General features: G+C 44.1%; 1 protein-coding gene across 7 annotated transcripts in view; it reads right to left on the reverse strand.

Moving 5' to 3' along the window:
• Positions 1-1,096: 1,096 nt before the first annotated feature.
• The window catches only part of PRRC2C (proline rich coiled-coil 2C), a 70,951-nt gene continuing 50,612 nt past the window's right edge, over positions 1,097-21,435 (reverse strand). For 3 of the 7 annotated variants that reach the window (XM_017815655.1, XM_017815657.1, XM_017815654.1), the window contains exons 24-34: positions 20,972-21,073; positions 16,735-16,948; positions 15,701-15,904; positions 14,897-15,009; positions 14,211-14,347; positions 12,096-12,330; positions 11,534-11,656; positions 9,841-10,059; positions 7,721-7,824; positions 6,382-6,508; positions 1,097-2,982 (exon numbers count right to left, since the gene is read on the reverse strand). In XM_017815655.1, the coding sequence (XP_017671144.1) occupies positions 2,719-2,982; positions 6,382-6,508; positions 7,721-7,824; positions 9,841-10,059; positions 11,534-11,656; positions 12,096-12,330; positions 14,211-14,347; positions 14,897-15,009; positions 15,701-15,904; positions 16,735-16,948; positions 20,972-21,073 (1,842 nt within the window). In that variant the 3' untranslated portion in view covers positions 1,097-2,718. The remainder of the gene's footprint in view (positions 2,983-6,381; positions 6,509-7,720; positions 7,825-9,840; positions 10,060-11,533; positions 11,657-12,095; positions 12,331-14,210; positions 14,348-14,896; positions 15,010-15,700; positions 15,905-16,734; positions 16,949-20,971; positions 21,074-21,435) is intronic. The other 4 variants (XM_017815656.1, XM_017815661.1, XM_017815660.1 and 1 more) reach the window with 2 other exon arrangements.

Consider the following 21,435-nt stretch of genomic DNA (forward strand, 5'->3'; position numbering starts at 1 on the left):
CTCAAAGCCTGGTACATTCCCAAAGCCAGCTGTGGAAAATTTGTCTGACTTCCTAGTTACCACAGAATTTACTTCCTTTATTACCACAGAATTTAACATTAATCCTTTTAACAGCATTTCCTTAAAAATAGAATACTCTGGTGAATGAGTTCCCATTTTTGGGGTGAAACAGGCAGAAGACAACCTCAAACCAGGGAAACATCAGCAGAGCTCCATTAACTTTATAGCACATTTATAGATCAAATCAGTGTCTACATTCACTCAGTTCCCCACCTCCTCCTTTTCCCGAGTGTTTACTGCAGTTGTGCTCAGAGGTATCCTTATGAAAAAGGTGATTTACCTGCAGTGTTACCTGCTGGGAGGTTACTCCCTGCCCACTGCTTGTTTGTGGATTACAGAATCTTTTATTTACTCCATATTGCTGCAGTTCTACCCCCAAACAGCACCAACCTGGGCAGGGCTCCAGCTCTCCTGGTGGCCCCAGTCTGCTGCTTCCTGACCCACTGCGGGGCCGGGCAGCAACACCCCTGACCAAAGGTCAACCTGCCCAACTGCCCCCCAACACCCCTGCCTGGCTTTGCCAACCAGCACCTTCTCCCAAGGCAGGAATTACTTCTCGGAGACCAAACATGAGAAGGTTGGGAAGCAAGTTTCCCCTGGTGGCAGCTGACAGTGTCCTGCCTCTCCTGAACCCCACATCCCAGGGCTGAACCCCAGGGGGCTGGGAAGGCTCAGGCCAAGGCTCTCTCTGGCAGGAAACCTCTTGCCTTTACCCCTGGTGCTGCCGGGGTGTTGTCACTCACCAGCTGGGGACATCCCAGTCTCCTCTGCCAAGCGCCTCCTCCCTGGGGAACCACCAGCGCCAGGCAGCTCCCAGGCTGCTGGAGATGGAACATGTGGCAACCACACCCATCAGGCTCCTTCCATGGAGAGCTGGAAGCCACATCCTGGGAGACCTTCACTGCAGAGGGAGCGTGACAGTGCTGGGGGTACAGCAATGAGCTGTTCCAGTGTTCTCCTCAGCAGCCTGCTTTCCCTTGGCACCGCTCCCATCGCGTCCTGCAGCGCTGCACCAATCACCAGATCACCCGGGGGCTTTATTTAGAGAATACTTTATTAGTTTCTGTAATCAAACCCATGTAAATAAGACCGTACATATTTCATACAGTGCGTTACCCCTGTACAAATGGAAAAAAAATTAAGTTTAACATTTCTAGACCAATATGGCTGTTAATTTCTGTACAATGCCAACTCACACTACAAGTGGGATACTTTTTTCCAAAGTTGACATCACAGCTAGAGTTTCCAAAAATTCAAATTATATATATATTTATATAAAAAGATAACCAATAGCGATTCACTAGGCATCAATAGCAGCAACAGCCTTTCCAGCTTCTGCAGTCATTTGAACAAAATTATACACATTAGACTTTCAACTCTTCCTTCCAAAAAATGTAAAAAAAAAAAAAAAAAAAAGAAAAGAAAAAAAATCCAAGAAAAAACCAGCAAATTCTGCTACTGATGTGGTACCTGGTGCTTTTTATTAGCTTTTTCAATCATTGTCTGGAAAAAAAACCTCTAGAATAACATTATTAAAAACAGCTCCAGTATAGCACAGTCACTACTACATATCATAAGCAGGTACAGGATATCTTACATTCACAGAAGTATCATACAGTACTGTCCTACAGCTAGAATACTAGAGGATACAATTAAAAAGGCATTTATTTGACTTGATTCTACTTTCCAGCACAATGTGGGCAAGGAGGTGGTGCGACTCAGCTCTGATATGAAAATGCACCTTTGAGATAAACTCTCATTAATCAGTAAGGTTTCTGTAGTTCTCGTGGCACAGTTTAAGTGCTCGTTGCTGTATCACAGACAGAAACTGGAACCGTTTAGAGACCACTCGCATCATATAAAGACACCTGGACAGGGGTGAACGGAACAAACCTGACTATTGATGCAACGAACCTTTCAACTCCAGGGGTGAGAGCCACTGAGGGGGCAGCGGGTGGAGAGGACACAGGTGGCCAAGTAGCGTTTTCATGTGGTGATCTAAATGCAGAGTATTGTCATCCAAGCAGCAGCAGCCAGCAAAGCACTGCCCCCAGAGGGAAATTCAACACCACCAGCATCACTGTGTCACGCTAGGTTAGACCTGGCGTGGCAAAGGCAATTTTGCCAGCTATGGATCCCTCTGTTTGTTACAAGATAGAAGCTTCTTAAGTCACTAAAAACTTAACACACATTACTTGGCCCAGCACCATCTTCAGAACTGCATGTTGTCATACTCATGGGTTTATAAAAAGATAAATAGCAGCTGAAGATCAGAGCCTGAAGAAAATAAGAGAAGTCATTGTGTCAGCCAGGAACATGCCTCCCCACCACCTTCTTCCCTGCCACTGCCACTTCTCCATGTTTCTCACCGTGGGAAGCAGAAGGTGTGTAAGCCAAAACACGCGCACACGTGTGGAACGTGCACACACCGAGAGCAGCCTTCATGCTGTCAGAGGAGACACAAACCCCCAGAGCCCAGGAGCCCAGCTGGACACCCAGCAGTTTGCACCTGTAACTGCTGATGGCTCCTGTGCCCCTTCAGGCTGCTCGGAGCCCTGCAGGGAGAGCAGGCTGCTGCCTCGGCCTTCAGGGCACAAACTCATGCTGCTGACACCTCACCCACCCTCCCCTCTGCCCCCCTCCACGGGAACACAGCCTCTAAGATTTAGTTTCCTCGGTTTTGATTGCCTGAGGTTTGATTGGTCCAGTTCTGACAGGTTTCGGTGTGGCAGCGGGTGCAGGCGCGGGCTTCTCCTCCGTTTTGTCCTGGCAGACTCCTGAGGAGTCAGCAATTGCCTCGGGGGGTTTGCTTCCATTCTCCTCCACTTTCTGGGCTTTGCCTCCTATGGGTTTGCTCTGCTGCTGCTGCTGCTCAGAAAAGAATCTCTGGGTGGACTGAAGTACCTCTGCTCTCTGCTTTGCCTTAAGAGAGGGAGAAAATAAGTTTACTGAAGAGAGGGCATTGGAGTAAGAGTGACTTCACAAAAGTATTTCCTAAACAAAGGGGAAAGGACTGACCGCAGTGGCCAGACTTTCCTAGAAAGGCAGTGTCCATCCAGTTGCTTTCCAGATGTCACCATGGGTGCTTGGCTCCTCAGCAGTAGCTTAACTTCATGCCTAGGCTTCCCTTCCTCTTCCTAATCCTGCCCCCAGGAAAAGAGGATCAAGGACAACAGTCTGAAGCATTATCTAACATCTTTTTATGCCACTACTGTTGCAGAGCTTTAGAAGTATAAACACTGCTGACAGCAGGCTCAAACTGCAGCTCCCCCCTCAGCACAGCTCAGACGTGGCCAGAGGGGTGTGTGCAGGACACTCCCGTGGGCACCCAGGGCACTCCAGCTGTCCCTGCTCCTGCCGTGTGCGCTGCACCCCGGAGTGCAGGGGCTCTCACAGCACCACAGCCTACTCTGAGCACACAGATTTCCCCCCCTGTGGCTCTGAACACAGACTTCAGAGCCTGCAATGGGGATGCAAGTGAACCAGATTCAAGGTTGTGCTATATGTAAGCTGAAGCCTTATCTTTTCCCACTCCAAGCAAGCACTTGTCCCAGGCAGCACAAACTACTGCCTGGCTTCCTTCAAATCCCTCCTCTGAATCCTACCAGTAACCCTGCCCTGCCACATGTTCCAGTTCCACTGTGCAGACCAGACACTTCACACCAAGCACTTGGCTTTCCTGCCCACACTCAGGCAAAGCAGGAGTTCCATTAGAATTCAATCTTTTGGAAACTGCACAATTAAGCCCAATGCAGTCAAAAATCTTTTTTTTAAATTAAAAAGGTGTATCTTAACAGAAGGAGCCCCAACTGCAATACAGGCACTAAGCCATGTACCTCTCCAAGTATTTTATGTTTGGCTTTTTTGTTTGTGTTTTTTTTTTTTTCAGAAAATGGAGCTGGGAAACACAGACACAACAACAGGGGTGGGGGACAAAACAGCAAATGCCTGGAACAAGAGGCCTTGGCTCTCACACTGTGTAGTTGCTCCAAGTAACTCAAGCAGCAACAGAACAGAAAACAAACCTGTGAACTCTGGTGTGCAAGACTGCAGCAACAGCCTGATTTTACTGGAGCCAGGTGGACACCTGAAATCTTTAGCCCAGATTTCAGCCATCCCCTGAGGTTAAGGCTGGATGACTTGATCCCAAGTAACCAAGTGTGACAGAGTAACTCTCATTCCTTTCCACAGTGTTTGCAGGGAGGTCCAGGAAACCAGAACTGTGTATTAGTACTTGCTATGACTGGCCAGATTCAATGCACAATACAGAGTCAGGACAATACCCGAAGCATCACCTCGTAAGTCTTTGCATGAATTGGTGGTAGAAACTAAATGGACCAACTACCTACAATTTAAGGGGTAACGAATTCTCCTACAGCCATGCAAAACCAGGACCACCACATTCTCTTGCTTTTATACAACAGTGCACGTGTTACATTGAATGGCAGTAGATGAAGGAGCTCCTAAGTACCATCTATTCAAGCAACTCACTCTGCAGCAAACAGGCTGAGTGTCCAGTGGTGCCCCTACAGACATCCCACACTGCAGTCCTGCCATGGGAAGAAGAGTTTGCCTCGACCTGAAGGGTCCCAAAGTGCTGTAACAAGTTTGATGACTGTCATCCCCTGCTACTGAAATGCAGCCCCCTGTTCTGTGCAGTGCACCACGTACTGCATTCTTCCACAGAGAATTAACCACAGGCATTTCAAACCACCGGGAAATGACTCTTCAGAGTCCCCAAGGAGCGAGGCTGGCTGGAACAGGAGGGTCCACAGTGCTGCTCAGAGCTGGGGAGTGAAATGAGAGGTAACAGCCAGGCGTGAGGCTTTATCGCTCATTCCATAAAAATCCAGGCTCTTGGCACCTCGTTGTCACATTGCCTTGGACAGCAGTGGCAGCTCTACAGCTGCTGACCACAGGACCACCTGAGAAAGGAAGCTCCCTACAAATATTTTAAAATTCTTGTTAAAAAACAACAGGGCTTAGAGAAGGTCTGTTTTCAGCTGTTAAAAGCTTTGGGTCCAGAGGCCTTTTCCTGAAGCCCTGATTCGCAGACACATCCCTGCCCTAGAGCTGTCAGACTGAACTGGTGGCAGCAGCAGCTCTGCTGTTCACATACTAACCTTCATGTCTCGTTCAGCCTTCAGCGCAGCCTGGGCCTGACTGCCTCTGGCTCCAGGTACTGATCCACAAGGACCTCTGGCCACACGTGGTAACTGAGGGTGGCTCATAAGGCCTGTGGTCATCTGAGACGGCATCTGACTATGCAGTGCTACTGGCAGCCTCTGAACAGGCGCTGGGAAGGTGTTAGTAAATGGGGCTCTTATCAATGGAGGGAGCAGGTTAGGCTGAGAGAGGATCTAAGTGGGGGAAAAACAACAAGAAGAGACAGTTCTCAATTAGAAAATCGCCAACTAGATTGCACGTTGGCATTATCTTAAAGGGGGAAAAGCTGCTACTCTGCTATGTCAAGAAAACAGGCTTTTTTGCTAGGAAAAGCCACGCCTGAACTCCAAGAAAAAGCCAGCCCTGCAGTGCTGCTGTGGCTGAAAGCAGCACCAACAACTTCAACCCAGCATGTAAAAAGGGAGAAAACCCTCACAAGGCAGTGGAGGAGCCACTAGAGAAAGGCAGCCCTGGAAAGGTGATGTAGTTTCTGCTAGTGGCAATCCAGAAATCAAATCCACAAGTCCTGCAGTCCAACACTCCAAATGCTAAAAGACAGAAATATCCTACATTTTTAGAGAGGCTACATTTCCCTAGCAGCCTGGTTAGAGACACCTGTAAGAGGGATGCACCACCCTTGTAAGCTGTGCTCCCTGGAATGCCAAAGCAAATCAAACCCTTTGCCATCAGCCCTGCCTTGTATGGACTGTTTGACCTCAGAGATCTTTTCCAACCTGAACTGCTCCTTCAGTACTTCAGAGCTGCAAATCTGCTTTGTCTTTGAACATTTAAAATATGCACTGGGACCCTTCTGAGACACAAAGCTCCTCCCCTTCCCCAACCAAGTGACCCGTTTTTGCAGGACGAGGTGCATTACAGCTGCCCGGGGAAGCCAGAACACTGTTCTACATCATTCACAACTTGTATTACATTCCTGAGTGTGCACAGAACTCAAACACCACAAAATCAGCACTACTAGTTAGCAACATCAGAGAGGTACTTTTTTGCTTTGAAATCAGCTTTCTTACGCCGTTTCATTTTAAGGATGCCATTTTGTATCTCCCCATGATAAAGCCTGAGGAGACACAGTCAAGGTAGTCACCAGGTCATACAGAGGAAAAAAAATCTGTTTGTAGGAAGCCACCAATCACCTACCTGGGGTGCAAATTGTGCAGGAAATGGCTGTGTCATTCTTACAGCAGCAGCTGCTGACTGGAACTGCTTCTGGTAGACAATGCTGTTCATTTTATTGGACTGATTGTTAGGACTTGTAGAACTGGCCCTAAGGGAAAGAACTCCAGTTAAAAATCACACTGCTTTCATTCAGAGGATGTTTCTGCCTTTAGTTACAACTAGAAATTTAGCATTGGAGGGGTAAAAAAAATAAATCTCTTCAAGAAGCTGGTGTGAAGCTTCGTCTATATGCAAACAAACTCAGAACTTTAGAATACAAGGAGAAACCATAATCAGAAATATTTAGGGTATGGAAAGATTCCAGGGTATGTCTGTGTGAAAGAGACCTTTCCTTAAAGTATTCACGACACAAATACCAATGTAAGAAGTGTGTTCCCCTTCCCATCCCTGCCCAGTCCTGCCCCTTCACACTGTTTGCTCTATTGTGGCAAGTTCAGAGCTTGTCACAACAGGCAGTCAACGTGTGCAGCTGCTTCAACTCTGACCTGTTGTCAAACCTTCCAAAATGCACTCGAACAGATTTCAAGAATTCACAGAAAACACTACTCCCCTTGTTTTACTTAGCCAAGAACGTGACCCTCCATTAAAACTTTCAAGGTGTTGAATCTCCATGAATTACATGAAGCTTGAAAGATTATCTGGGGGCAGGGCAGCAAACAACCCTCAGAGAAAATAAAGACCGAACAGCCTGCTTTAGGAAAGAGGGCTTGACTTGCAGAGAGCTCTCACATGCAGACTGTGGGTGATACAGTTACTCCAGGTGAAAGGAGCAGCAGGGCACCAGTGGCAGGGCCACCAGCTAAGCTCCACACACACCAGCACTGTGTAAGCTTGAAGGAGGCTGCCTAGCTTACTAATTTCACTGGTGAGAAGCTTGTGGATCTTGCAACAACCTCTACCCCTTTAAACAGAACTGCTGCCACAACTGCTGTCTAAGCCTTTAAGTGATTTTACTTAGAACACCACAATTAAGATAAACTGTCACAGAGTTTATCCCAAAGTACCTCTTCCCTGCCACTTCAGTGCCCTACTGGTACAATCCCAGGTCATTTCACGTGACGTGTTTAGTTTCATTTAATCAAAAAATATTTTTCACATTTTACTTCAGAGCTATGTACTTGTGTTTAACTACAACAGATGTGATGATCTACTGGAATGCTGCTCGTAAGCTAAGATTTAAGCACTGTATTTTACACCAGTGGCCCCTCACCTCATACCTTTCAGAACTGGCTGCTCATGCATGACTAGGTACATTTTCTAGCTCTGATTTCAAGGAATTCTGAGCTTAAGGCAGATTTACCGGAAGGGACTGGAGGTTGGAGTAGTACTTCTGCCAGTAACTGGTGGTGTTCCAGGTTTAACATCAATGCCACCTCCAAAGGCCTTCAGGTCCATTTCTGATATCTGAAAAACACAGCAACTGACACGTTAATTCTAATTAAAAAAATTAGATTTGCTAAGCAGCTGTTAGCTTACCTCAATGAAAACAGGTAATTTAAGTGGAGATGAAAGCCTCACTGGAGAATGGACTCTTATAATTAGGATAAGCCCAGCACCACAAGCACCTCTCTGTACAATTTTCCTGCACTATCTGGCACTTGGTAGTGGCTTTCTAACTTGATCCTCCTGCACAAGGAAAGGGGATTTGAGAGTAATTTCATCTATTTGGCTTAAAAAAAAAAAAAAAAAGATATGTTTTGAAGTTCAAATCTCATTATCTGAGATTCCCATCTCAGGTACCACGTGAAAATATTTAGAAATAATCCCGAAAAATGCTGAAAAGAAAAATGACGTAAAATAGTCCAGAAATAATCCCAAAAAATGCTGAAAAGAAAAATGACGTAAAATAGTCCAGTTTTATAAAAAAAAAAAACCTTAAAGCACAGCAAAATGGAGCTGTCATTCAAGGAAAAAAGATCTGCAGACTAACTGGAGCAATGAATCTTGCACGCTATATTGCAGATACACTGAACAGAATAAATTAAGTCTCTGCAACAGTGTATTTCCACACAGGGCCATGAAGCATAACAGCAACAATAAATCAGTTAAAAATGAGAGGCTGTTTTAAGCTTTCTCTAACAGGAACATGATGGAATCCTTAGAGCAGGGCTGGAGAGTCATCTAAGGACACCAACCCACTGCATCCTCATTTTTTGCTGAAATGAGTGATCATTTTCCAATGACAACTGTGGCAGGAAACATGCTGCTTGCAAGGTGGGCTCAAAACAACTATAAAGGTGGAAAGATTTGGCCAGATCCCATCAAGCTGGAAAAGTGCCCGGTGCCAAAATCATCACATACACTCTGGGGGTGACAGGCTGAACACTTCATCTGGGTGGTCTCGAACTCTGGGTGCCATTACTGCCCAAGACATGGAATTAACGCTCGAGAGAGAGATTTTTCTTATCACAGCTGTAATTCTCTGGAACAGTGGGGTCATTTTATACTCCAAAGCACCCTAAAATCTAGGCCACAGGCTGTAGGGATTTCAGGTGCAGCTCCAGTGGCAGATTACTCCCTGAGGTGGGGAAAAGACCTTGCTGTACCTGAGAAACCTTAGCTGAGTTCATGTCCAGTGTTATCAGCCACTGCTCACTGTTCAAACTGCTCAAGTTTACTCCAGCTGTCTTGTGCTGCACACTATCCAAAAATCCCAGGTGCCTGTAAATCTGGGATTCCATCTAAGACAAGAGACCTTGTGATTGCAAGCCAGCTTCATGCATGTCCTCATTGGCAACTACCTTAGCAGCTTCAGATAAAGGAGAGAATTCCCCTCTAGATATTCAAGTTTCTTACACTATTTCAGTATTATTTCCTTACTGGAGCAGTCACTCAGGGAGTTTTCCTCGGCTGCCAGATCAGCTTTCTTTTTTAATTACACATCAGAGGTTCTGCCTTGCATAAAATGCTACATTCTTAATATGCAGCTTGCTGAGTTTAATTCCAGTTTAAGGTCAGAGCTGATCAGAGTCCATTGAAGCCCCTAAAACTCCACTTTATTGTATTGGAAGCTCTTGAACCCACACGACTTGCTCTGGTGTGAGTCCAGAAACAAAGCAACAAACACAAGCATGACCACCAGCCGTGACAGTTGTTTGCCAGCTGCTCTAACAATGGTTCAGTACCATTTCCTACATGGCTTCTACATGAAATGCCCTAGTGGTCCACAAAGTCACTATCAAACCAGGTATTCCTACAGTGCAAATGGACCAGTAGCTACAGACCCCTAGCTAAACCTTCACAAAACACACAGACCCAGTCACTCAGGCACTAACACTCACTGCCTTTCCTGTTTTCCCCTCCCTACCTTTTAGAGCTGAGGCAGATTTTTAGGTGTAAGTCAACATGCTGGTTGTATAACTCAACACATGGCTGTGCTTCCCAATAATTTCAGTCCTGCAGATGTACCAGTGGTGTTACCTTTCCAGTGGCAGCGATCATGCTGTGCTGAGTTCCTGCTGGGATCAGTCCTCGGAAAGGCTGGGTTACTTGTGCAGGCCTGCTCAGATTCTGAGCCTGGGCTTGTGGTGGTGTGTGCTGTAGTGGTGGTTGTAAAGACTGGGGCAGGGCAATCAGTGGCTGTGCTGTGGATCCAAAGTTGGGCAAAGAAATCTGGGATCCTGGCAGAGGTACCGTCACCTGGAAAGAAAGTGCAGAATCACCAGTAACAGAGACACAAAGGCCATTATTTAACTTTCATTAGTAGCTCTACAACTTCAGCTTTATTCAAGGCAAATGGCTTAATGAGTTCATACATTTACCCAGAGAGCTGCAAGCAAACAAGTTAATTTATTGTTGTCTGCCTTTATAATCAATTCTAATGGCATCTGGGTCTTTGCTTTTCAGAAACAAAGTTGCATGGCATCTCCCAACGTCAACATCCTTCAACATGATTTCACTGTATGAAGAAGTAAATTTAACTCAAACAAAAGCAGAACAAAATAGCGAGCTGGGGAGGGGACTGGATTGGCTTAGTTGTTTACTTAGACAATTTTAGTCATCAAAGGACACTGTTTGGGATGAAAACTAGATTTAACTTTCCAGGAGTTCCAACAACCAGCAGTCTGAAGTTAAAAACAACCCCAACAAACTGCAGCCTGTCCCTTGCTTGCACTTACAGAGAGTGCTGTGGGCTGAAAACACCACAGAGTGGTAAATGTGAAAATACCACAGCAGTGACCTGACTGGCAGAAGTCATTGCATGTCCTACTCTGACAATCCACAACCTGCAAAATTATATTCTGAGTGTGACTAGAAAAAAGGCTTACTAGGATTCTGCTCTGCAGGATAACAGATTAAAAGTATAGAGACAGCCAGGACTGAACACATTATAATCACTAACCCTTCTAAAAGGTCCTTAAAACTTTATGCTAGATTTCCAATAGATGAGATCCAATTTTTTCATGACTCTTCTTGTGTATGAGGTAGGCTACTATAATAAATCAGTCCATCAGAAGCTTTTTTTTTAAGGCCACTTAAATAAAAAAACTGAACCAGAAGACAGAAACCTCTAGACAGCATCCTGTGAATATGACAATGCTTGCACACAGTTAATAAACAGTTCTTTCACAAAAGAATTAAAAAGCCTTAAAATCACTGGAGGTGTTTTACAAACCTCCTGATGCAGATTCCTGGTTACTGCCTTGGCTGTCTTGTTTCCCTGTATCATCACCTATTTGCTGACTTCTCAGTTATTTTCTACACATTTGTTATCACTGGATTTCATCTCAGTGAGATCTGGTGGTCAACCATTTGGCTGCACAAAGCACCTGGAGTTTCCTTCCACCATCCCTGATACATTCCCCCCATAAAAGCAGCATGTGCCTCAATCAATTAGCAACACCACTGTGCCAATTAAACCTTTGTCCATCACTGGAAAACGAACTATTTAAGAGAAGGATGCCAGGGACAAATGATCAACATGAACTGTGGGCCATATAACTTATCAGCAATTAGCTGGTTCAGGGCTGCTGCTGTAGCTCTCCTTTGCTATTAACTTGAAATTCTTGCATTTTGGAAGAATTAAAAATTCTGAGCCCCCACCTCTACCCCCACCCCACAGACACCATCAACACAACACGCTTTTAAGAAGAATACAATTTAGGGAATTTACCATGCCATAGTTTACCTGCTGGAGAGCACTGGGAGACTGTGCAGTGTTGTAGAAATTGCTCTGGCCAGGCTGTTGAACTTGCCCAGAGTAGAGATTTGAAGCCTGAGTGAGCGTAGCTCTGGCCTAGGGACAGCAAGAGACACCATTACCTCAAGAGCATTCAGGAGAGTTCCAAGGCAGTGTGGGACGTCCCTCTGGACATCAACCAGTGCAGCAGAAACCACAGCACGGGGAGCTGACAACCTGAGGGTTTCAGTTTGTGACAAAGCTCTCATTTGCAGGTGGTACAACAGCCTTTTATCATCGACCATAACAGAAATTCAACCTGAAGCTCTAATTAACGACAGAAGTGTGAGGAGCCCTGTAATTTGGGGAACAAGCCTCAATTCAGAGATTATGCTAATGTACCTTTAATGAAATGAAAAGAACATTCTCTTCCAAGTGTCTTAATCTTCCCGTCACTTTGACTGTTACCACACAGGTGGGCTTATCCCGAGCTGAGCAAGATTTGATGTCCTGTATCAAACCACTGCAGAAGTTTTTCATTTGGAGCATTTCCTACCTGCAGAATGTGTGTATCAATGAGCTGAGAGCCTCCCAGTCCTGAAGCTTGACCAAGCTGATGCTCATATAAGATGGGGATAGGCTGTGTGTTAGAAGTCTGTTGGAATGCCAGGCTGGACTGTGCCTTAGCAAGCTCCTGGTGCTGGACTGCTGGGAAGTTGTGTAAGGCTGTACCAGACAGAACCACTGGCGACGGCTGAGACAAACCACTCTGCATAAAAGCTTGCTGAGATCTGCAAGGGATTGAAGCACCATACATAAAAATGCTGACAGAGCTCAACAATAGGCCACCAAAAATTAGGAGCACAGCTTATATTCTTTAAATAGAAACAGAATGCTTAGCTCTACTGAACACATTTTCACGTGAGAAAGGAAGGGGTTTTTTTCTATTTACCCTGTACACAATATAATAGATGCTACTAAAGGCCATAGGAAAAGAAAGGATTAGGTTTTTTACTAAAAATCTTAAATTACATTTATCTATTTGCATGTGCACAGTGAAACAGTTCTTGGATAACTTAACTGTAAAATACAGAAGCTGTCAGTTCTTAGTTCATGTGCTATAAGGTAGGATGGCAGGGAAGCACATGTGAATAGCTCCACTTAGTCATAAATAAACTGCTTTTTTCTCTTGACTCCACAGTCCAACTTTCAATACTTACAGGTTAAATCACTGGATACTGACAATTGTAGCTTCCAAATGAATGTTTTAGTTTCAAAAGAGACCACACACAGCCTTTAATTTTAGCCAGATATCCAATGCCTTTGTCATCAGCATGGGGAAGCTGCAGTTTGGTTAAATAACAAAGACCAAAGCCAGTACAGCAAAAGCACCACAGACAGGTTGTCTTAAGTCCATCTGAAACACCTATCCAAACATTTCCATTAAGAGCCACCTTGAGACTGAAGAATTAAGATTTTTTTAACCAAATGCCCCTCTCAAAGCTCTGGAGCTCAGAGGAGAGTGTTTCTATGCACAAACATTTTTTAGTTCATCATATGGTGGGTATGTGTGAGCACAGCACTGGACCCGCTGATCGACTGCTGTGGTGGCCGTGTGCAGGTCTGACACAACACCTGGGTTACACCACCTGGACTGGCTTTGTTTTGTACCTTTCCTTAACTGCAAAACACTCTTACAGTCCTACTCTGAGCACTGGAGAAACTTTTCCACATTGTATGCAGAGGATTTTCTTCAACGCAGACAAAATTTTTTACTGGTTTTTCTTTTTTTTTTTTCATTTTTCACTTTTGGTTGCATTTTTTTTTCAACCAGCAATTTGTACCTCTCAAAGCTTATCCTCCTCTGCCAGAAGCATTTATTTAACCTGGAGCACATGCCAAACTGATTGTGTTTCTGCAGTTAGCCAACTGTTTGCAACAGCTTTTGTCAGCTGTGGCAGGACAAGCAATACTTGGTCCCACAAAGCCAGCCAAGCACAAAGTCAGGATACAAATGTAGTTAATTAAACTTTCTGTGGCTTCAGTCTTCTACATTGCAACAAGCAGGTTTTTCTACAGCCCAGGCAAAACCCTCCAATTAAACTTCCAAAGAAACTTCCTCAAAGTGAAACCAACAGCATTGGTCAGAATTATACTGCTGTGAGTCAGTTTTGATAGGAAGTGCAAGGAAGCTTTGGAAAGGCTTACAGTGGAAGTTTGTCTGGCTACCAATGCCAATTGGTCTTACTATTATCTTTTGTAGCAAACAGAAAACATTCTAAAACATAGCCAGCTACCCCCACACGTCTGAAGTTAAGTTTTTACCATCCAAGGAGTTTAAACTAGGATTTCAAAGTGTTTCATGACTCCAGTGTTGGTATGGTTAGAAAACTGCTGAATTAAAGGGACAGACTTTCTCTGTTCTCTTAGTACGAAATACTGATGTTTTCAGCTTTTTAGCCTGGATTTCTAAAGATACAACTATCATGCATAATCTGTACAAGCAGACTAGACACACAATCTGCATACAGAGTTCTCAGACAAACAGAAGAGATTTTGGAGAAGACAGGAAGATGAGGCAGCTGTGGAGCACAGAACACAAGTCTGCAGGGAATCAAGTTCAATAAATTCTGCCACTCAAAACCCAAAGAAATTTGCATATGCTACCTACCTATAAGGTTGTAAGGAGGAATTGAACAACTCTTGGGCTTGGGAAACAGCTGGTGCTGCTCCTAAACTCAGCTGAGCTTGGTGCTGTCCTTGCAGAGGTGCATAGATGGGGATGGGGATCTGCTGAACTGAAGCGGGCTGCATAAAAAAGAAAACATTAAATATCCAAGGACAAAAGCCACGTAGAAAAGCTACAGTTTGATGTGTGACTTGTGTAGCATTATGAAAAGTAAACAGAGAATGTCAAATCCCAAGGCTGCATGCAGAGACAGTATTGCTGCCACTAAGAAAATTACTTTCTAGTTGAATTTTGCACTTTTCTTGCAAATAACCAGCCAAAACTAGATTAATCATTTAGATTTGTGTACAAAACAACATATTGCATATAATTTTGTACTACCAAAGCTGAGCAAGCCTGCACTAACATGACCACAAACACCTCCTGTGAATATGTGCTTTCACATATATTTGTGAGTGAAAACTTTTCTCAACTTTCACGACAAATGCTTTAATTTTCAGCAACAGCAGAGATCAACCTGCTGTGCACCAGAACGAAACGGCAAGGGCAGGCATGACCTGGTTTTTTGTCAAGTCTTTAGTCCCACTCTCCCCATTGGATCATCAGTAGAACTTTAAAGGCAATATGGACAGGGAGGGGAAAACAGAGAATAAGAAATCCCCAAGTACCTGAGAAAGCCCTGGTTGAAAGCCTTGCTGCTGGGCCAGAGAAGGTGGTGCCAAACGCGCATGTTGGGTGTTGAACAGATGACTTGTATCCATGTAAAATGCTGGGATTTGAGCTGTAGTACCTCAGGAAGAGCAATACAATTAGTACCTGATTCCAAACATCTTCCTGCTAGAGAGGTTTTCATCAAGAGTTAGACATGCAGCCACTGCCATTACTTCCCAGCATGACTGCTACCAGAGAGCCTGGGAGAAGACACAGAACTGGAGAGCTGGGGTCCAACCAGCTTTGGTATCTTTTCCAACTCTCCCTCAGAGTCTATCCACCTCACACAGGCATCTTAAATCCCACACAATTTTGGGGGGGTGAGCAACAGATTCTGACCAAAAAAAGGTGTTTGGGTGAAGGAAGGGGAAGAACATGTTATAGTGTCATGTAATTTAGGTTAACTCAATGTAGGATTTTCTTTAAAGAAAATATGTCACAATTCTAAACTGTAGCATTTTAAGAAAGAAATCAAGACAATCATTCTTGGTCTTAAATAGTGATGTACAATTCTGCAACAGAAAAATGGTGCATTTAGAGACTCAAATTTACTTTCCTCAAAGAACTAACACAGTACTATCTTTGTACTTACTGACAGAAACTTGCAGATTTAGAGCAAGACACAATTAGTGAATATTTGCTACAGAATGCTCTACATCATTCTGTCTTTACTGCAGAGAAAACCAGAACTAAATTCGACTCTGCAGCTTCAGAACTCCAAAAAAGCAGACACGTGGCTTCTCGGGCACAAACACCATTACCTGCTGCAGACTGGGACACGTAGACCTGGGGACTTTGCTGCTGCTGGGCAATGAGGGATGGCATGCAGCTCAGCTGGGAGAAGTGACTGGCAGAAGCCAGGCTGCTTGTCTGCAGCTGCTGGGGCTTCACTTTGCAGATATTAGGAGGGTCAGAGGTGCTCGCAGTCTTCGTGCTCAGTGAAGAGGTGGTGTATGTTCCGGCTCCTTGGAGGGGAGAAGCAAGGGACACATCAATCAAAGATATTTCAAAGCCTCATCGTTCAGTGGTCCAAGTTTTGGGACAGCTATGCAAGCACAGCAACAACTGGCAAAAACCACTGAAACCCAATGCAGCTGTTTCCATCAACATGACAAAACCACGAGACAATTCTGTTAAGTTCACTATAGGAAGTACTGCAATACACTCCCTTCTCAGGAATAATACATCTCCTTCTCAGCTACAGGAGCCTACAAAAGCTTTTTCTCAAAGGCTTCAGCTGAGATTTGGGAATATATTCTAATATTCCAAGGCATGAAGACTTAACCAGCTATAGCATCTTTTGTTTGGTGCCAAGAACGAAGGTGGCAACCAGCACTGTTTGTGAAGAGCAGCTGGACATTTGCTCTGCCTTTCGTGAAGGGGGTTTATTATGAGTTCTTGAGGCTTTAACTCAAAAAACAAGAGCACAAAGGGAAGTTGCAATTAGCTGGATATCAGAACTATCCTCTGCCCCAAAATCTACTTCGCTCTTTCCTTCATTCAGCCAAACAGAATGAAACCAATAAGGCAGCCAAGAAAAGTTTACCTCCCCTTTCAAGTCCATATGAGTAGCTTAGGCAGAGAGACATCTTAGTATAATTTTCAGCTGACTGAAGTGAAACAGGTGAAGTATTTCCCTGTTAGTTAAAAGGTATTTGGGAAGCTGCTGTTCAGATCTGACACTCTATTCTAACGTAAAACTTGTGAGCTTTGCATTTGACAACTCCAAAGGGAATCCAATCTCTTGAAGAACAAGAACAATACAACAGGATACTATGACCTTGGCATGTGGTACCTGAGAGCGAAGTTGTGGGTGTAACTGAGGCCACAGGAATAGGAGGCATTGATGCACTAGAGAAGGAGCTGTAGGTGCCACTGCTTGGCCCAGTGTTGCTGCCGCTGCTGCTGCTGCCACTGCCACCTGCGATAGGAGACGCTGCCGAGGTCACTGGAGAACTCTTCTCCCCCATGTTCGGGGAATTCTCCCATGCTTTGCGTGCAGACTCCATCTATTTAAAAGAAAATAAATGTCCTCATTTATTAAGAAGTGTCAACTAGTCAAACAGTCTTCCTTTTAACAGTTCTTGTCAGTCTAAAGGCAACTTGGGCTTCATGCGAGCCTCCTCCTGAATAGGCACCGTAATCGTGCAACTCTGTTCATGCAAAAAGCATTCAGCCTGAGGTTGGAGCTTATCTTCTGTTCCAACTGCACACGTGCACAGTTCATCATCATTTTAACACTCAATGCTCAAAAGAGAGTTCACTCACACTAACTTGGCTTGGTTTTGTTTGACATGAAGAGCAAAGACACAGTGAGCAAAAGAAAGGTAAGAAATGACTCTAAATATTTCCATCAAGTCCTTTACTTACAAGTTGCTTGGGCCATTTAAATGAAACGGCCCCTCGCTTTCTGGGTAAATCAATTGCTTTTGAGTGACCACCAAAAATATCTAATGCACACTTCAGTAAACATGACAGTAGTCAAGTTCAGATTTCCAAAGCAACTGCTGCTCAAGAAGCAATCACGAGCTGGCACAGCCTGTGCACGCTGCTTTATATTAAAGCTAAAAATGCTTCGTGCTCCTCTACTTCTATAATAATTATGAGCTTATGTCTGCACAGCAAGGGAGATGAAACTCAAAATATTCTATACACAATTATGTTCCAACCAAAGCGGAAAGAACTATGGTTTTACTGCAGCCAATAAAATCTAATTATTGCTACATTAGACACACAATACAAAATCTAAATTAAGACACTTCTGAGGGACTACTGAAAGGGAAATATTAATGTTTCAGACTACACTCCCTAATTTAAAGGCTCAAACATGGTCCAGGGATTTCTGTACAATATTCAGCTGTCTCCAGTTGAAACCAAAAATGTGCCAGCAGAGCTGGATGCCACAGGCTGGAATTGCTCACTTTAAGTTTCTCAAGGCCAGGTGGTGTCTTTAATGGTGTATATAAAGGGGCAAATACTCACCAACATGTCTGACCTCACTGCCTGGATCAAGAAAGTCCCCCCTAACTGGGACCTGCACTCTCTGAAAGTCCTCCTGTTAACCCAGCCTGCTTTACATGAGTTAGGCACAGTCTAGACAGCCCAAACGTGGCTGAGGTTATTTGTCTGGATGCTTCAGAAGTGACAAAGTATCAGAGAAATATCAAAAGAAGCGGGTAACAGGTATCAACACACACCCACGTGGAAAATGGGAGTTCTGTATTCCTCGAGAGAGTAAAGGGTGAGGAGGAAAACTTAGTTACACATTGAATCCTTCAGAGGCAAGTCACCTAATTTCATTGTTGAGATCATCTTCCCCAGCAATCATTCTCTGTTTCTCCTACACATTCTCCTCCAAACTGATTTTGATTCTTCCAGACAGGCCAAACTTCAAAATTTATTACTAACCTACTGTAAATTATTTTGCTTAAGTGTATTGCATTGGCATTAAGAGAAAGTAAGTACCTGTGAATGTGTGAACAGAGGTACAGAAGCTTCTGCAACGTTCAGTGAGTTTCATGATGTCCTGGAGAAACCACTGATAGCAAAAGCTACACAATGCATTTTGTTATACCCAGGGCACGTAACACAGTCCTGAGTTTTCTAACAGCTTTGCTTTCAGAGAGCTTCTGAACAACCTCTAACTTCTTAAGCTGAAAAAAAAGATGCAAGAGAGACTGGTACACTTGGAATGTCTATGCAGCACCACCTACAGACCAGACATGAAGGAGTAAGAGGCTCTAAATTAAGTGAGGCTGGGGTTAGTGCTGTAATTTCACTGCTCACTTAGTTATGGGGAAAGGAGGAGATTGTGGTTGCTTGAGGCTTCTCTTTATTGTTGACCCACTGGTGCCTTCCCACTGCAATAATGGTCCAGTACCCAAAACCTTCGCTGGAGATAAATCCCAGTGTGCATATCCTTCAGTGCACCAAAGTCTAAGTGATCAGAAAGTCAAAATGTGTCAGATTCCAGACCAGATGCTTACACAGGAATCTCAGACGAAACCTCAGAACGTGGAAGGTCAGGCAGCTCAGTTTAAGAGGGCTTTGGACTTTCTTTTGTTCAGTTCCTCACCTACCAACAGCCCTATCAGCCAAGCCCTTAAGAGGATGTCTGTCTTGGTGAAGGTGTCTTTAGCAAAGTTACTCCAAGGAAATGAGACCTCAACAAGCCTTCCCATAGGAGCACCTTACACCTACACCATGGGAGAATGATGCCAAGTAGTGGGACTGATTATGGCTGAGTTCCCCACTGAGTCTCTTCACAGACAGCTCTCTGTGACAAGGGATGGAGGTAAGAGGAGGTGCAAGGAATTAATCCTTTATGGAGGCAGAACCTGGAGATCATGTTCTTTTAAGAGAAGGAAGGAAATGCTTTACTCTCTCCTGCTCCAAAAGTATCTTTTAAAAAAAGCAAGGATTATACTGAAGAGGATGCCAAAAGAGCGGCTCTGCTCTGCCTGGACCAGAAGGCCTGTTGTGAAGGTGACAGTCTCAATGTGTGCTTCCAAACAAGCTCGTTGCCTTCAGCATTTGTAAACAGAAGGTAGAGCTCCAGTGGCTGGAATAAGGAAATTAGGGAGAAGCAGTTTCCAAATGCTTTTCTGTTCAGATTTTCGTCAGAAGGTTCTTCAAGGTAGCCTCAAAACATGAGTCTTTGACATATTTTGTCACCGCACATCCAAAATCTATCATCCACTGAGAAACAACCAAAACCAGAACAGCAGAAAAAGGAAACTGCAGGATCAATGACATGAACACCATAGTTTGCTCCACAATGGCATGTTGTCACACTCTTTGCAGTAACATTCCCACCTGTATTCCATGGGATTCAGATCTCCAGCTGCTAAACAGTCAGACCACTATTGTAGGCAATGCTTTCAGACGCCAGAAAGTCAGACTATGCTAACTGCTTACACAAGAATGCAACAGAAAACTAGGTTTTTGTTAAACTAGTTGTCCCTGTCCAGTCCTCTCCCCACTTCTGCTGGTCTATTGTTTTAGAAAGATGTTATACTTTTTAGGAAATAAAGTGTTAACAAAAGAAAAGCAAAGATTCAACAAGAGGACATTAATATCTATCATCTGTAGAGAACACAAGCAAGCAGCTGTCAAATGACACCAATGAGACAAGTCTCACTGGGATTGACAGGCAAGTTTCTCCAAAGTGTTAGTTCTGCATCCAATCTCTAGTTTAATTTCTTCAAAAAATTTAGAGAAACTAAGTTCAAGCATCACTCTTCCTCAATACTAGAAGCAGCAACAATGCTTCTACTGGTTCAGTCACCTGCAGTCAGAATCACAAAGCAGATCTAGGACACCAAAAAAAATGAAAAAGACCAACAACTTCTAAAAATACAGTAGCAAAGCTAGAGCCCAACTCTGTGTTAGTGAGTTATATAATGCAGTCCAAAATCTAACAAAATAGGAAAACACCATTCAAAATATTCTACACACTTGCTCTACCCTGGAGAGCAGAAAACAACAGAACATTTATAACACAACCAAACACATTCTGACTCGCTGATCTAACTGCCCTTCAGAGACACCAACACACCACCTACATTTCACCATTTGGAACTTCAGCCATCCAACTCCAAACCACATTATCACTGCACCAGAAGCTTACAGCTAAGAAGAAATCAAGCTCGGCTTACCAAGCAACTCCTTAAAGCCTTTAATACCAAACCAGGCAACTTATTTTAAGCTAAACTCTCAAAAATCCTCATTGGATTCTGATGGTTTGCCATGAGCACCATGGTACAACGCTAAAACACTGGGATCTTGGTTTTCAGGGCAGTGGGAGCCAAGACTGGTTGAGATGCCAAGTGTTAATGCAAAACGGGGTTAGAAATCTATAATTTAAATGCATCTTTTGATAGAGTCTCGTGTTTCAGCCATCCATTTATATGCAAAAGCAGTTCAGCAGAGGAAACAAAGGAAGGCTCTAAAAAAAGGTTCACCAGCAAGTTCTCCATTAACTTTTTCCCCTGCATGCAAGAAAACGACCCTTAGAGGGATGTGGTACATACCTTGAGGGTGAGGTCGACGGTAGCGGGAGAAACTGGAGTTAGGCTGGAGCTCTGTTGTAAAGTCTCCCTCCTAGGGAGGGGAAGGGTGTGGGGCAGGGGCACCTGAAAGGCAGGCAACACACATCACATTCTAACTACGTCTACTAGAAAAAGCCCCAGAAAGCAAAGCTCAAGCTTTATCAAGTGAGCTACAATTTCTTCAAGGCTTGAGCATTTGGCAGGGAGATTCTGATAAAATAAGGTGAAAATTTGGTAGGCAGGGAAAGGCCATTCAGCAGGTGCCAAGATGCTTCTCATCTCTTTTAAGAGGCTGAAGACTAAGGTTCTAAGGTGCCCATGTCCTCTGCATAAACAATCACCAATTGTCTGTTTTGGGATTTAACTTCCAGTACCATTTCAGTTTACTGATATGCAAAAATTCTCCCCAAGCCAAATCTGTCCTTTTTTGTACCAATACAGTACGT

This window comes from Lepidothrix coronata, unplaced genomic scaffold (assembly GCF_001604755.1).
Source record: "Lepidothrix coronata isolate B3197 unplaced genomic scaffold, Lepidothrix_coronata-1.0 Scaffold52, whole genome shotgun sequence".
Taxonomy (NCBI): Eukaryota; Metazoa; Chordata; class Aves; order Passeriformes; family Pipridae; genus Lepidothrix; species Lepidothrix coronata.